This window comes from Oryctolagus cuniculus, chromosome 7, assembly GCF_051225735.1.
Source record: "Oryctolagus cuniculus isolate XC-2025 breed Fujian yellow rabbit chromosome 7, ASM5122573v1, whole genome shotgun sequence".
Classification (NCBI taxonomy): Eukaryota; Metazoa; Chordata; class Mammalia; order Lagomorpha; family Leporidae; genus Oryctolagus; species Oryctolagus cuniculus.
This window is the reverse complement of record NC_142873.1, coordinates 145,006,849-145,020,254: the sequence shown is the minus strand read 5'-3', so window position 1 is coordinate 145,020,254 and position 13,406 is coordinate 145,006,849. Positions and strand designations below refer to the sequence as shown.

General features: G+C 58.0%; 1 protein-coding gene across 4 annotated transcripts; it reads left to right on the top strand.

Moving 5' to 3' along the window:
* Nucleotides 1–232: 232 nt before the first annotated feature.
* Nucleotides 233–11,639, top strand: TMEM222 (transmembrane protein 222). Of its 4 annotated transcripts, XM_089301244.1 has the most exons (7): nt 252–480; nt 5,885–5,969; nt 6,134–6,283; nt 7,143–7,174; nt 9,346–9,442; nt 9,524–9,654; nt 10,706–11,639. In XM_089301244.1, exons 4-7 carry the CDS (start codon nt 7,152–7,154, stop codon nt 10,791–10,793), a joined length of 339 nt encoding a protein of 112 aa, XP_089157370.1. In that variant the 5' UTR covers nt 252–480; nt 5,885–5,969; nt 6,134–6,283; nt 7,143–7,151; the 3' UTR covers nt 10,794–11,639. The 4 variants fall into 4 exon arrangements, with proteins under 4 accessions (XP_002716139.1, XP_089157371.1, XP_051712757.1 ...); XM_002716093.6 differs by lacking the exon at nt 6,134–6,283 and having other exon boundaries at nt 233–480; XM_051856797.3 differs by lacking the exons at nt 5,885–5,969; nt 6,134–6,283; nt 7,143–7,174 and having other exon boundaries at nt 245–480.
* Nucleotides 11,640–13,406: the final 1,767 nt, after the last annotated feature.

The window sequence follows — 13,406 nt, the reverse complement described above, 5'->3', positions numbered from 1 at the left end:
ACCCGGTACCACAGCTCCTAGGAGCCCTCGACGCACTGAACCCCAGCGTTCTTGGCGGGTCTTCGGCGCCAGACTGCGAGCAGCCTGAGGGCATCCGCTTGGCCGCAGCGCAAAGACGCGGGACTGGGCTGGTACCGAGGGACCGGGAGAGGCTGGCCGGGCCCAGACAGACGCGGCTCCAATTCCCGGGGGGAAGGCCAAGCGGGCGGACCCCACCTCCAGGAAGTGACGCCACGGGGCCGAGCGTCGCCGGGGCAGGGGCGGGCCGGGGCGGGACGCGCACAGCATGGCGGAAGCGGAAGGGAGTTCTCCGCTCCTGTCGCCGCCGCCGCCACCCCCGCCCGGGATGGCGGAAGTGGAGGTTCCGACGGCGGCCGAGACGGACATGAAGCAGTACCAGGGCTCCGGCGGCGTCGCCATGGACGTGGAGCGGAGCCGCTTCCCTTACTGCGTCGTGTGGACGCCCATCCCGGTGCTCACGTGAGTCTCCTCCGGCGTCCGCCCGGGGACCAGGAAGGTCCGGGGAAAGGCGAGGCTAGCGCGGCGTCCTCGGGTGGGCCCGGGCTTCCCTCAGACCCACAGCAAGCCCTTGGCAGGGGTCCGGCCCGCACACCTCGTCCGGCCACCAGAACTCGCCGCTCGCGCGGTGCCGGTTTCCGCTGGCTGCTGCACGATTGCAGGCTGGCGGGAAAGGTCGGGTGGCTGGGAGGCTCAGCAGCTGCGGGCGTACAGGGGAGGAGGAGGGATCTTCATTCATTCACTGGCTTATTCATTCATTGAGAAGATGCACACATCCTGCTGGACCTGAAAACAAGGGTGGGTTTGGTTGGGGCCACGCCGCCTCCGGGCATCTGGGAGTCCAACCCCTTGTCCCACACAGCATCTCAACTGCAAAGGGGGCTTAGGTCCGAGGGGTTCCGCCTCCATACCAGGGTTCTTTCTGTGCATCAGGCTGTGTCATGTGTGGGGGTTCCTCTTTTTCTTTTTTAAGGTATTTATTTGAAAGGCAGAGTTACAGAGAGAAAGAGAGAGAAAAGTTTTCCATCCACTGGTTCACTCCCCAAATGGCAGCAACAGCCGAAACTGGACCGATCTGAAGCCAGGTGCTTCTTCCTGGTCTCCCATGTGGATGCAGGGGCCCAGGCACTTGGGCCATCTTCCACTGCTTTCTCAGACCATAACAAAGAGCAGAGTTGGAAGCGGAGCAGCCAGGACTCGAACCGGAACCCATATGGGATGCCAGCACTGCAGGCGGTGGCTTTACCCACTGCGCCGCAGCACTGGCCCGCCGGCCCGCAGGGGGTACTTCTTGCAGCCTTTCAGCAAGAAGCCCCTGGGTGGGGGGAGGTGATGTGCCCTCCTGCCCCAGCCTTGACAGCTGGTGACAGCCACTCCTCAGCTGCTGGACAGTTTGTGAAGCTCTGACACCCATTTTCTCTGACTTCACAGCCGCATTTACAGACTGTTTTCGGCTGAACTTCTTGCAGCATTCAGCGTGCTGGTCAGGTTCACATTCCTGTAGCGAAGGCATGCCCGACTCTCCTGCCGGTAACCTACTCTTTTCCCACCGCATCTTACCTCGCTCAGCTGGTGGGGCGGATTTGCTCCCCCATCAAAAACAGCCAGATGGTGGTGTGGAGAAGGGTGCAGGCAGGTTTTTTAGGCTTTATATGTTGCTGGTCCTAAAATGACTTTAATCTTTTTATTGTGTTAAAGTAATTGAATTGTTTTGTGTTTTCACATGCATTTGCACTTGGTTAAGAGCATCCAAGTCTGGGTCCTCTAAAAATATTTATGAAAGTGTGTTAATTCATTCAGCGCGTGTTTAACACATTTGCTAAGACTCCCATGTGCCCAGAGAGTTCTGGATGAGATGATAAGAAGATCCCGTGGCGCAGGAAGCAGATATGGTGCTGGCACTCGTAGCGTTTGAGTCAGGAGGAGAGGAGTAGATTTTAAGCACAAGCTCTAAAGAGAGAGCTCAGAGTGACCTGTGTTAGGAAGAAAACGAAATGTCATTGTGAAGGTGATTGGGAGGGATGCTCCTGCTAAAACCTGTCTTGCTATCCTGAGGTCTCTTTGGCCATTCCCCATTCTCAAAAATGCCATGTGTGGCGTGGGCCTCTGCTCCGCAGAGAACTGGTAGCAACATGATGTGAAGGCCCTTCTGTTGCCAGTCACTTGAGCCAGAAGCAGCTTGTGCCCATTTCTATTCAGATCTTTGCTCAGGAGGTCAAAAGAGCAGATGGGTAAGGTACCACGCCCCCATCAGAGGGCCGTGCCCCTCGCAGGGACTCCCCCTCCAGCAAGAGGGAGCGAGAAACAGGTGAGGTCGCTTTTGAGGACGTGGTGCAGTGCTAGGAACGGACGTGGTGCAAGGTGCCCTCTGTCGTGGTTGGGGCGGGGGGACCCCACCCCTACCAGAGATGTGGATAACTGCATGGAAAGCCAGATAATAGCCTCTGCTACGAATAAAAACTGCAGGACTGGATGCTGACTCTGCTGGGTGCTGGTTCTAGTGCCACCGTCCTGTCAGATGTGCAAACTCCAGGCCCGGAAGACCTCGAGCCTGTCGGTTATATGAGCCTGCCCAGTCTTCCCATTCGAGGTCTTTGAAACCGTGGCTTCTCGCCCACCCACCAGCAGGGCTGTGGTCAGGACCACCACCATCTGCCTGGCTGCAGCAGCAGCCTCTGAGCCGGCTTCCCTCCTGCCCGCCACACCTCTCCCCTCCTGCCCGCCACACTTCTCCCCATCCCATCCTCCAGAGACAGGCAACCCCCTTACTGCTCTGGGGTTCTGTTGGCTGCTTATTGATACCCTGTGCTTTCACAGGTCAAAGTTAAAAGTCGCTTTCTGTGAAGTCTACTGACTCTACCTGGTGCCATATACCAGCTTCCCTGAGCGCACCACCTCCCTGGCTGCTTTGTGCTCATGTTTGGGTGTCCTTGACACCAGGACCGTGGCCCGGGGAGACCTTCCCCAGCTGGGCCGGGCTCTCTAGCACCCAGCCCTGTCAGGGCCATGGTTCTCGGGCTACAGACAGATCTGAGGTTCCTATGTATTGCATAATGGGGTCCATCTGAGATTGGGGGGTTGTTCTTTAATGCCCATGGCTGCTAAAAACAATGACCTTTTAGTTCCTGGAATGTACTGTGCTTTTGTTCTGATCTCTACTCTTGCACATACTGTTTCTTCACTTCCTTGTGAAACCTCTGAATTTTTTTTTAAAGATGTGTTTATTTATTTTGAAAGTAAGTCAGAGTTACAGAGAAAGGGAGAGACAGAGAGGTCTTCCATCTGCTGCTTTTCTCAGGCCATTAGCAGGGAGCTGGATTGGAAGTGAAGAAGCCGGGGATGAACTGGCTCCCATTATGGGATGCCAGTGTCCCAAGTGGTGGCTTTACTTACTATGCCACAATGTCGGCCCTTAAACTTTCTTAATGAAATATAACTTAAAATATTTATTTTATTTGAAAGTTACACAGAGAGAGAAAGGTCTTCCATCCATTGGTTCACTCCTCAGTTGGCCACAATGGCCAGAGCTTTGCCAATCCAAAGCCAGGAGCCAGGAGCTTCTTCCAGGTCTCCTATGTGGGTTCAGAGGCCCATGGACTTGGGCCATCTTCTGCTGCTTTCCCAGGCCATAGCAGAGAGCTGGATTGGAAGTGGAGCAGCCAGGACTCGAACCGGTGCCCATATGGGATGCCAACACTGCAGGCAGCGGCTTTTCCTGCTACACCACAGCACCGGCCCCAATAACTTTTTTTTTTTTTAAGATTTGTTTTATTTGAAAGGCAAGGTTACAGAGAGAGAGGGAGAGACCAAGAGAGATCCTCCCGCTGATTCACTCCCTAAATGGCTGCAATGGCCAGGGCTGTGCCAGGCTGAACCCAGTAGACAGGAGCTTCCTCCAGGTTTCCCACATGAGGTACAGGGGCCCAAGGACTTGGCCAATCCTCCACTGCTTTCCCAGGTACATAAGCAGGGAGCTGGATTGGAAGTAGAGCAGCCAGGACTCAAACCAGTGCCCATATGGGATGCCAGCACTGTCGGCTTGCTTAACCTGCTGTGCCACAGTGCCGGCCCCATGTAAGGTATAGCGTAAGGTGCACAAATTGTCAGTGTGCAGCTCTGTGCACATCGTGTAACTAGTATGTGGACAGGTGGCGAGCTCATTTCCAGGACCCAGTGGACCCCTTGTACACCCTCAGCCAGCTCTCCAAGGACAATCTCTCTCTCTCTTTTTAAGATTTCATTTATTTATTTATTTGAAAAGTAGAGTTAGAGAGAGAGAGAGGTCTTCCATCCACTGGTTCACTCCCCAGATGGCTACAATGGCTGAAGCAGGGCCAAGCTTGAAGCCAGGAGCCAGGAACTTCTCCCTGGTCTTCCATGTGGGTCCAGGGGCCCAAGTCCCTGGGCCGTCTTCCACTGCTTTCCCAGGCCATAGCAGAGAGCTGGATTGAAAGAGGAGCAGCCAGGACTCGAACCAGCACCTATGTGGGATCCTGGCAGCACAGATGGTGGCTTTACCAGCTGCGCCACGGCTCCGGCCCCGACAACTTCGCTTTTGATCTCTAGCTATAGGTTAGTTTTGCCTTTTCTTTTCTCTTTTTTTTAAGATTTATTCATTTGAAAGGCAGACTGACAGAGGAGAGTCAGAGAGAGATCCTCTGTTTACTGACCAAATGACCACAACAGCCAGGGCCAGACCAGGCCACTGTAGTTCCTGGGAGCCAGGAACTCTATCTGAGTCACCTGTGTGGGTGGCAGGAACCCAAGTACTTGAGCCACCATCCACTGCCTTCCCAGGATGCATTAGCAAGAAGCTGGATGGAAACTGAGCAGCTGGGACTCAAAATGATGCTCTGATATGGGAAACAGGATCCCAGCAGCAGCTTTGCCTGCCCTGTCACAGTGCCCACCCCTAGTTTTATCTCCGCTGGAACTTTGTGTAGATGAAATGCTACATTATGTAGTATTTGAGTAAGCTTTCTCTCACTCAGCCTCACGGCTCTGAGAGTCTGTTGTATGTAGCACAGATTTCACTTGTTGTTATGTGTTACTTCATATATGAGTACTACAGTTTACTTACCCATTTTACTGTTAGACCTATGAATTATTTCTAGTTATTTTTTAATCATCTCTATTAAAACATCATTTGCATTCAATAAGATGTACACGTTAAGAGTACAGTTCAGGGGCCGGTGCCGTGGTGCAGAAGATTAAAGTCCCAGCCTGCAGTGCCAGCATCCCTGTGGGCACTGGTTTGATTCCCGGCTGCTCCACTTCCAGTCCCACTCCCTGCTAATGCTCCTGGGAAAGAAGTGGAGGATGGGCCAAGTCTTGGGCTCCTACACCCACATGGGAAACCCAGAAGAAGCTCCTGGCTCCTGGCTTCAGATCAGCACAGCTCTGATGATTGCCGCAATTGGGGAGTGAACCAGTGGATGGAAGACCTCTTTCTCTCTCTATCTCTTGCTCTCTGTAACTCTTCCAAAAAAAAAAAAAAAAAAGTTCACTCTTAAAAAAAAATACAATTCAATTAGTTTTGGCAAATGTTTCCCACTTTTTTTAATTTGAAAGGCAGAGTGAGGAGAAAGAAACAGGTCTCGCATCTGCTGGTTCTCTTCCCAGAGGTGAGGACTGGGTGCTCTCATTCCCCCGTCCGTTCAGTGTTGTCCTGTCAGCTCCGGCTATCCTGGGTGGAGTCGGGGGCTCTTCACATTGCTGTCCCCTTCGACAGTCATGGGCAGCCGCCGCTGGGGACGCCTGCAGCAGACACTCACCCACAGCGTGTGTTCGCGTACTTCCTCTGGGACGTCTCCAGTGTCTGGCTGGCTGAAGACCTGACCCGTCCCTTCCTTGTCCTTCCCTGCAGGTGGTTTTTCCCCATCATTGGCCACATGGGCATCTGCACCTCCACAGGAGTCATCCGGGACTTTGCTGGCCCCTACTTCGTCTCAGTGAGTCCCCTTCAGCCCCTCTGGAGGGGTCCGGGGCTAGTGAGGGAGGCTTCCTGTCTTCCTGTCTTCCCCGATCCAGGAGAATGCAGACAACACAGAGCCCCAGCCCCCCGCCCCGTGGCCCTCCCCAGCGTGTGACCCTCTCCCCCTTCTCTCGCCTCCAGGACAGGCCGGGAGGGCACTGTGGCCAGAAGGATTCTTAAGTAACTGCCCTAGCCCTTGCCCCCCCCCGGGGTACGGAGACATGGGTAGGGGTTAGAGGCAAGAATGGAGAGTCAGACCATCCAGGAAGCACATCTCTGGACCTTCAGAAGGTGGGAGTCACCGCGGGCGGCAGTGGAAGCTGACATGGTTCCCTGGGGATGGCCGCAGAGAAGAGGGGGTGCCCTGTTCCCCTGGGATGGACCAGGCCTCCCCCCCCCCCTCCCCGGCTAGCTTCTGATGAGCATGCACCACTTGCCTGTTTCCAGGTGTCAGGCTGGAATGAAGGAGAGGAGGCACCCATGGGTTTATATTAATAGGTGTCACGATCGTCTCAACACAGCAGAAGTCTGTCACTTGGCACTTGAAAACGCTTTCACACGCACTGTTTTCACTACCTGTTTTTTTGGGGGTGTGGGAGGGAGTAATTCCTCTTGGACCAGCTCTGTGTGCAGGGTCTCCCTGATTCTGACCCTCAGTCCAACTGTGCATAACCCCCCAATCCCCAGGTCTTATGCGGGGGGAGTCTGGGACTTGGCTGCCGAGTTGCCCCCACAAGAAGCCTCTGGAGGCCCAGCAGCCCCTGGCGTGCTCAGAGGCTCCCACCCGCAGAGATTGGCTCCATGTGGGCCACTGAAAGGAACCATCTGCCCGTGACTAAGTGTCAGAGAAGAGTGACCAGAATACCAGGAAAAACAAGAGAAGGGCAAGAGAAGTCCCTGGGTGCCAGACAGAGGGCGAGGTGGAGGCGACAGGAGCCCCAGGCTGCAGCCTCCAGTGCAGTGCCCTGTGCACTTCTGCCCTCAGAGGAGCCCCGATCGGCTCTTCGGATGCCATGGCAGCCCCGAGCAGGCCCAGGCCTCGCTCCCGCCCGCGCCAGGCATACTGCCATCCATGTCCCTCCGCTTCAGCCACTGACCCAGGTTTGTCATCCACCTGGATGTGCTGACCTCTGCTCTTGTCTCTTAACAGGAAGACAACATGGCCTTTGGAAAGCCTGCCAAGTAAGTGACGAGCCCCAAGGCTGTGTGACGGGCCCCAAGGCTGGCTTCCTCCTGCCTGGGGCAGACCAGGCCTGCTGGGGTACACCAGGGCCAACACCCTGAGGAAGGCGTGTGGTCGGGAGGGAGGGCCAGGTGCGCCCCAGCAGAGCAGCCCTGTGCTGGCACCTGCTGTGCCAGTCCTGGCTCAGGCCTTTGCCTGCGGCCCATCCAGGCCTTGCCTCAGCTCTGCAGGTCATGCTTTCGACCCCAGGTAGGGGTGAGGAACGGGAAGAGACTGGGTCTGGCGTTCACACCCACGCCTGGCCCTCCGAAGCCCAGACTCACTCCTGCCGCCGGGAGGGGGCACTGAAAGCGTTCAGGGAGGCAGTCAGGCGTCGGGGGGGGGGGGGGGACGGGGGGTAGCGCTGCTTTAGTTGGGGACCTCGTTTTTTTCAGCCTGCGGGACTCATCTCAGCTGCGGGCCTGGTGACAGTGCATCAGCCGTCAGTATTCTCGCCCAAGGGTGCACCAGGGCGTCGGGGCTGAGGAGGAGGTGGTGACCCTCGTGGCAGAACCAGCTTGCAGCACGGCTCCCAGCCCTGTTCTGTCTTCCTCAGCTGCTGGAAACGTGGGCCACGGGTCTCTGGCCAGGAGCGAGCAGCTAGGCTGCCTTTTTTATTTTTTTTAAGATTTATTTAGTTTATTTATTTGAAAGGCAGAATTACAGAGAAGCAGATGCAGAGAGATAGAGAGGTCTTCCCTCCAGTGGTTCACTCCCCAAGTGGCCCCAGCAGTCAGGAGCTTCTTCCAGGTCTCCCACATGGGTGCTGGTGGCCAAGCGCTTGGGCCATCTTCTGCTTTCCCAGGCCATAGCAGAGAGCTGGGTTGGAAGAGGAACAGCTGGGACTAGAACCGGCGCCCGTATGGGGTGCCGGCACTGCAGGAGGTGGCTTTACCTGCTACGCCACAGTGCCAGCCCCCAGCCTGCTTTTCAAAGACATTTTTAAGGAAGTCCTTCTCCAGGCAGGAGCCCTGAGCAGCCCCTCCCCGCCCAGCAGCCAGGGCGCACTGACCTCCCAGTGCTCCCGGGCAAGGGCCCACGGGGGCGTAGCATTGCCTGCAGCACCAGTTCTCGCCCGACCTGGGGACCAGCAGTCAGCTGCCCTGGCGTCTCTCCCACTGTGCCTCCCCTGCCTCCTGCCACCTCTCCTGAACACTCCAGCAGGAGACTCTGGGACACGTGGCAGGGTCTCACCTCTCACCGAGTGCATAGTGTCCTTTCTGCCCAGAGCACACACCTCCCCGTCTGCCTGGCTGACGACTCAGGAAGCTGCCTCACGCCTCACCTTGGTCGGCTCAGGCTGCCGTCACAGAGCGTCGTAGGCTGGTGTCTTAGAAACCACACTTGAGGAGGCCGCGAAGTCTGGGGCGAGGCAGTAGTGGATCGCGCGTCCGGCCAGGGCCCCCGTGCCCTCTCTCATTGCCTCACACAGCGGAAGGGGCCGAGGCGCTCTCCGGCCTTTCCCTCGGGGCACTAATCCTGCTCATTTGAGGCTTCACCCATGACCTAATCACCCCCAAAGCCGCCACCAATCCCTGTAATGCCATCACCTTGGGGGTTAGGATTGACCTTAGGCCGGCGCTGCGGCTCACTAGGCTAATCCTCCGCCTGTGGTGCCGGCACACCGGGTTCTAGTCCCAGTTGGGGCACCGGATTCTGTCCCGGTTGCTCCTCTTCCAGTCCAGCTCTCTGATGTGGCCCGGGAGGGCAATGGAGCATGGCCCAGGTGCTTGGGCCCTGCACCCTAATGGGAGACCAGGAAGAGGCGCCTGGCTCCTGGCTTTGGATCAGCGCATCGCCGGCCGTGGTGGCCATTTGGGGGGTGAACCAACAGAAGGAAGACCTTTCTGTCTTTCTCTCTAACTCTGCCTGTCAAAAAAATAAAAATAAATAAAAATTAAAAAAAAAATAGGATTGACCTTAGGGGGCCAGAGACAGGCGGTAGCACCGCGTGACCAAGTGAGTGCCATCCCCCAAGGTCTGCCATGGCACTGCGCACCTCCTGGGGGGTTGGAGTTAGCTGCCCTGGGTCAGGCTCACCCCACGGCCTTGGCAGCCAGCTCTGGACCAGGCAGAGAGAGAACTCAGAACATTAGAGCTGAGCCAGCGCCCAGAGTCCCTCTCTCCTCAGGTACTGGAAGTTGGACCCCGCTCAGGTCTACGCCAGCGGGCCCAACGCGTGGGACACGGCCGTGCACGACGCCTCGGAGGAGTACAAGCACCGCATGGTAGGGGCCAGCTCTCCTGAGGCAGGGCCGGGGAGGGAGGTTCCGCTGCAGCTGTCCTGACCCAGCCTTTCCTGCCCGCAGCACAACCTCTGCTGTGACAACTGCCACTCCCACGTGGCGCTGGCCCTGAACCTGATGCGCTACAACAACAGCACCAGCTGGAACATGGTGACGCTCTGCTTCTTCTGCCTGCTCTATGGGAAGTACGTCAGGTAAGCAGCCCTTTGCACGCTGTCCACGAGGCCCTCTGGGCTGCTCCCCAAGGAACCCCTGCGGCAGTCAGCAGGGGCAGAGCGGATGCCTGTTGGAGCCACGAAGGTTCTAGAATGCTGAGCTGAGTGCCCTGGAGAGGGACGTGGCTGTGCTAAAGTCCACCTCCACGTGGGGGTCCCAGGCCCAGCTCTGCTCCTTGCTTCCACTGAGGCCTCTGCACGCTGCAGCTGTCCTTGGGCAGGTGGGACAAGGATTCCAGCTCCTCAGAGTCTACTCAGGCAAAGGGAAGAAGTAGGTCCCCATGGGAGGACGTGGTGGCCTGTCAGAGGTGAGGTTCCGGGCAGGTGGACCCAGTGGTAACCCAGGCAGACCTTGAAGCTGCTGTCTGATGCTTGTGGGGTTGAAGGTATTTGTCCCAGTTCACAGGTGAAGAGGGAGCTCCGAGAACTTGGGGGAGCAGCCCGTGCCCCAGCAGGGCCCCGACTCGGGAGCCTGAGAGCTGGCCTGGCTGTCCCTCCAGGCTGTCCTCCTACCTGTCATTAAGCTTGTCATTAAGCTTCTGAAAAGGGGACTAGCGGGAAGGCTTTTAGAGGTCCCCTGAGAACAGAACTGTGTTCACGGAGACTGAGGCAGCGCCAGGGTCGAGCCCAGCCATGCCCTCTGGCAGCAGCTCTTGTCCTCACCCCCACCTTGGTGGCCCCCGTGGTGAGGGCCGTGGACTGAGGACGCTCGTGGCCCCCACACTCTGCAGCTCCTGGTTCTCTTGCTGGAGGCCTCTTCCTGGAGACAGGTGATTAGGGACAGAGCCACTGAGGCCAGGGAGCTGAGCTCGTCTCTCCTGCCCAGCCAGTGAGGTGTCGGCACCTGGCACGGCCCCTCTGTGGGGGAGACGTGTCTGGGTCCTGTCTCTTGATTGACCAAACCTGGGGCCAAGGGATTCCAGGGGCGTCCTCGGGGGCGGCAGCGCTGTTGAGGTCCGGGAGGATGGTTTTATGAGCCACACACCTGCTCACCTGGCTGTGCCCACCCGTGCTATCCTCACCCTGTCAGCGTCGGAGCCTTCGTAAAGACCTGGCTGCCCTTCCTGCTTCTCCTGGGCATCGTCCTCACCTTCAGCCTGGCCTTGAACCTGCGGTGATGGCTGCCAGAGGCCCTGAGCCCACCAGACCCTCAAGAAGGCAGCTGCTACCCTTTTTGGTTCCAGATTCTCCTCGTCCCCACAGGCAGGGTTGGCCTGCTGTTTCGGACCCATGGGTCTGGGCTGGGTGGAATGGAAGGGCTGAGGGTGAGCGTGAGACAGGGTTGGGTGTCCGCTTGCCCTGCCACTCACCAGCCGTCACAAGCTCCCTGTGCCCACACCCGGACTCATGACCCCACCCCTGTAGCACCCTCTTGGTTCGTCTGTTAGAAAAGCTGCAGCTGCCCGGTAGAGCTCCCTCTCACCACTGCCTGCTGGGTCAGCCCAGTGCCAGGAGGGAAGGACATTTGGCCCCAAGTTCAAGGCAGTGCAGAGATGGCAGCTGGGTTAAGAGCCTTCCCCCGCTGTTAGCTCCGTGGTAGGGTGGGGCCCACTGAGAATCTAAGCTGCCCTGGAGCCTTAGCCGCCTGGGCCCCAGCAGTGGTCCTAGGGGCTGGCTGGGCCCTCCTTCAGTGCCTGCCAGCAGCTGCCCTTAGGGTAGTTTGGGCCCCACCTGCCAGCAGCCTCCTTGTCCCCTCTGCTGGGACCTCCCAGCACTCGGTTTTGGGGCCTGGCTGGTGGGGTGAGGCAGAGCTGGCTTGTGCGGAGTGGCCCTCTGTAGAAAGGCCCAGCTGTGGACGTCCTACAGGGGTGGCATCCCTTAAATCCAAAACATGGGTGTGCTGTCAGCAGGAGGGGCTGTTTGCTCAAGTTGTCAAAGGGCCCTGTGCTGCCCACCTCCCCCCACTCCATGGGTCCCTTTGTGAGGGGCTCCTGAGCAGGACAATAAAGACCTGTGACTCCGGATGCTGCCCTGTCATTGTTCCCCTCTGTGGCCACTCACCCCTTCGCTTCCTGTGTCCTGATACCTCTGCCCCCTGGCTAGGGCAGTGGCAGGGGAGTGGGGTCTGGTTGCCAGCAGGCATGCCTGGGACAGGCAGGTGGGTATCCTGCTCCTGTGCCTGGGCTCAGGGGTTCCCGCCATTCCACATTCACTGTCTCAGAGCCTTGTCCTTGAGGCGAGTGTTGGAGCCCCTCCCGCACTCCCTGTTAACAGGGAAGAACTTGGCAGCAGGATTGGGGTAGGGGCTGAGCAGCCCTGGCCGTGTGAGCCCTGTCCCACCCCCATGGCGTCCTCTGCACAGCCTACTCACTTGCCTGTTGAAATCCTGGCCGCCTTCCCCAGGCCCAGCTTAAAAGCGTCTTTCTTGGGGCCAGCGTTGTGGGTAAAGCCGCTGCCTGCAATGCTGGCATCCCATATAGGCTCCAGTTTCATGCCCTGGCCATTCCACTTCCGATCCAGCTCCCTGCTAATGACCTGGGAAAGCAGTGGAAGACGGCCCGAGTCCTTGGGCCCCTGCACCCATGTAGGAGACCCGGATGACGCTCCCAGGTTCGCCCTGGTCCAGCTCTGGCTGTTGCAGCCATCTGGAGAGTGAATCAGTGGATCAGTCTCGCTCCCCTTCTCTCTAACTCAATTTCTAATAAATAAGTCTTTTTTAAAAATTGAAAAGTGGCTTCCTTGCTGAAGTCTTTCCCGGCCTTGCCTGTGTGTCTCTTCCATTGAGCCAGCAGAGAATTTGGCCTCTGACTCCTGTGGGCTGTTTGCACAGCCTACAGGGGCCCGAGTGGACAAGCTGTACCTGCTGGCCGGAGGGCTGCCCTGGCATCTGCCAGCTCATCCTGGACTCTGCGGTGCTGTGGCATCCACACCTGCGACGTCACCAGGACCGGCCGGAGGTGTCCCCTCACTTCAGAGCTCTTCCCTCCCCTCTGAGTGGCTGGGGGCGGGGAGGTGAGGTAGGGTTCCCAAGGACAGCCACCGCAGGATGGGGAGGAACATTTCAAGGCTGGCTCCAGTCCCACAGAGCTTAACATTTACCTTGGGGAGACAGGAGGGAAGCAGGTGCTGTGGAAACTGTCAGCAGTTACTGCGGGCCTACTGTGTGCAGAGCCTTGAAAGAAAGGTGCACGACTGGCCTGTAAGGTAGGTGCTACCCTGCCTGCCCTTGTGCCCACAAAGCAGTGAGCGCACAGAGAAGATGCTTTGCCCGAGGTCCCAGAGGTGGCAACAGTGGAGCTGGTCCAGAGCCGCCTCAGAACCCCCCCCCCCCCGCCCCGGGGAGCTGGCATGGGGGGGCTGTCTGCGGAGGATGCGGTGCTGTGATCCAGAGGAACGGAGAGTGGAGGCTGCTGGAGAGAAGCAGTCCGACGGCGCTGTGGGATAAGGGAGACTCACTGACCCGAGGCCAGGTGGGAGCCGCATGGCAGAGGCACGGTGTGGAGGGGGCGGGAAGGGGAGTCCAGCTAAAGATCTAAGGGTTCAGGTGACTAGGGACCATCAGGCCGAGGTTTGGGCAGCCCAAAAGGAGGTGGGGCTGCCTGGGAGGCAGTAAGGTTCTTAGTGACGGTGCCTAGAGGACACCGGGTTGGTCTGGAGTGGATGTGAATGGGCCAAGGGTTACCTGGCTGGGCTGCTGGCACCTTCCAATCCGAGGAGAAGCAAAAGTGTGTGGGAGGGGCCCTCTGCTGGCAGTGCAAACCAAGCTGGTGTGGGGCAGGCACCAGAGAGGA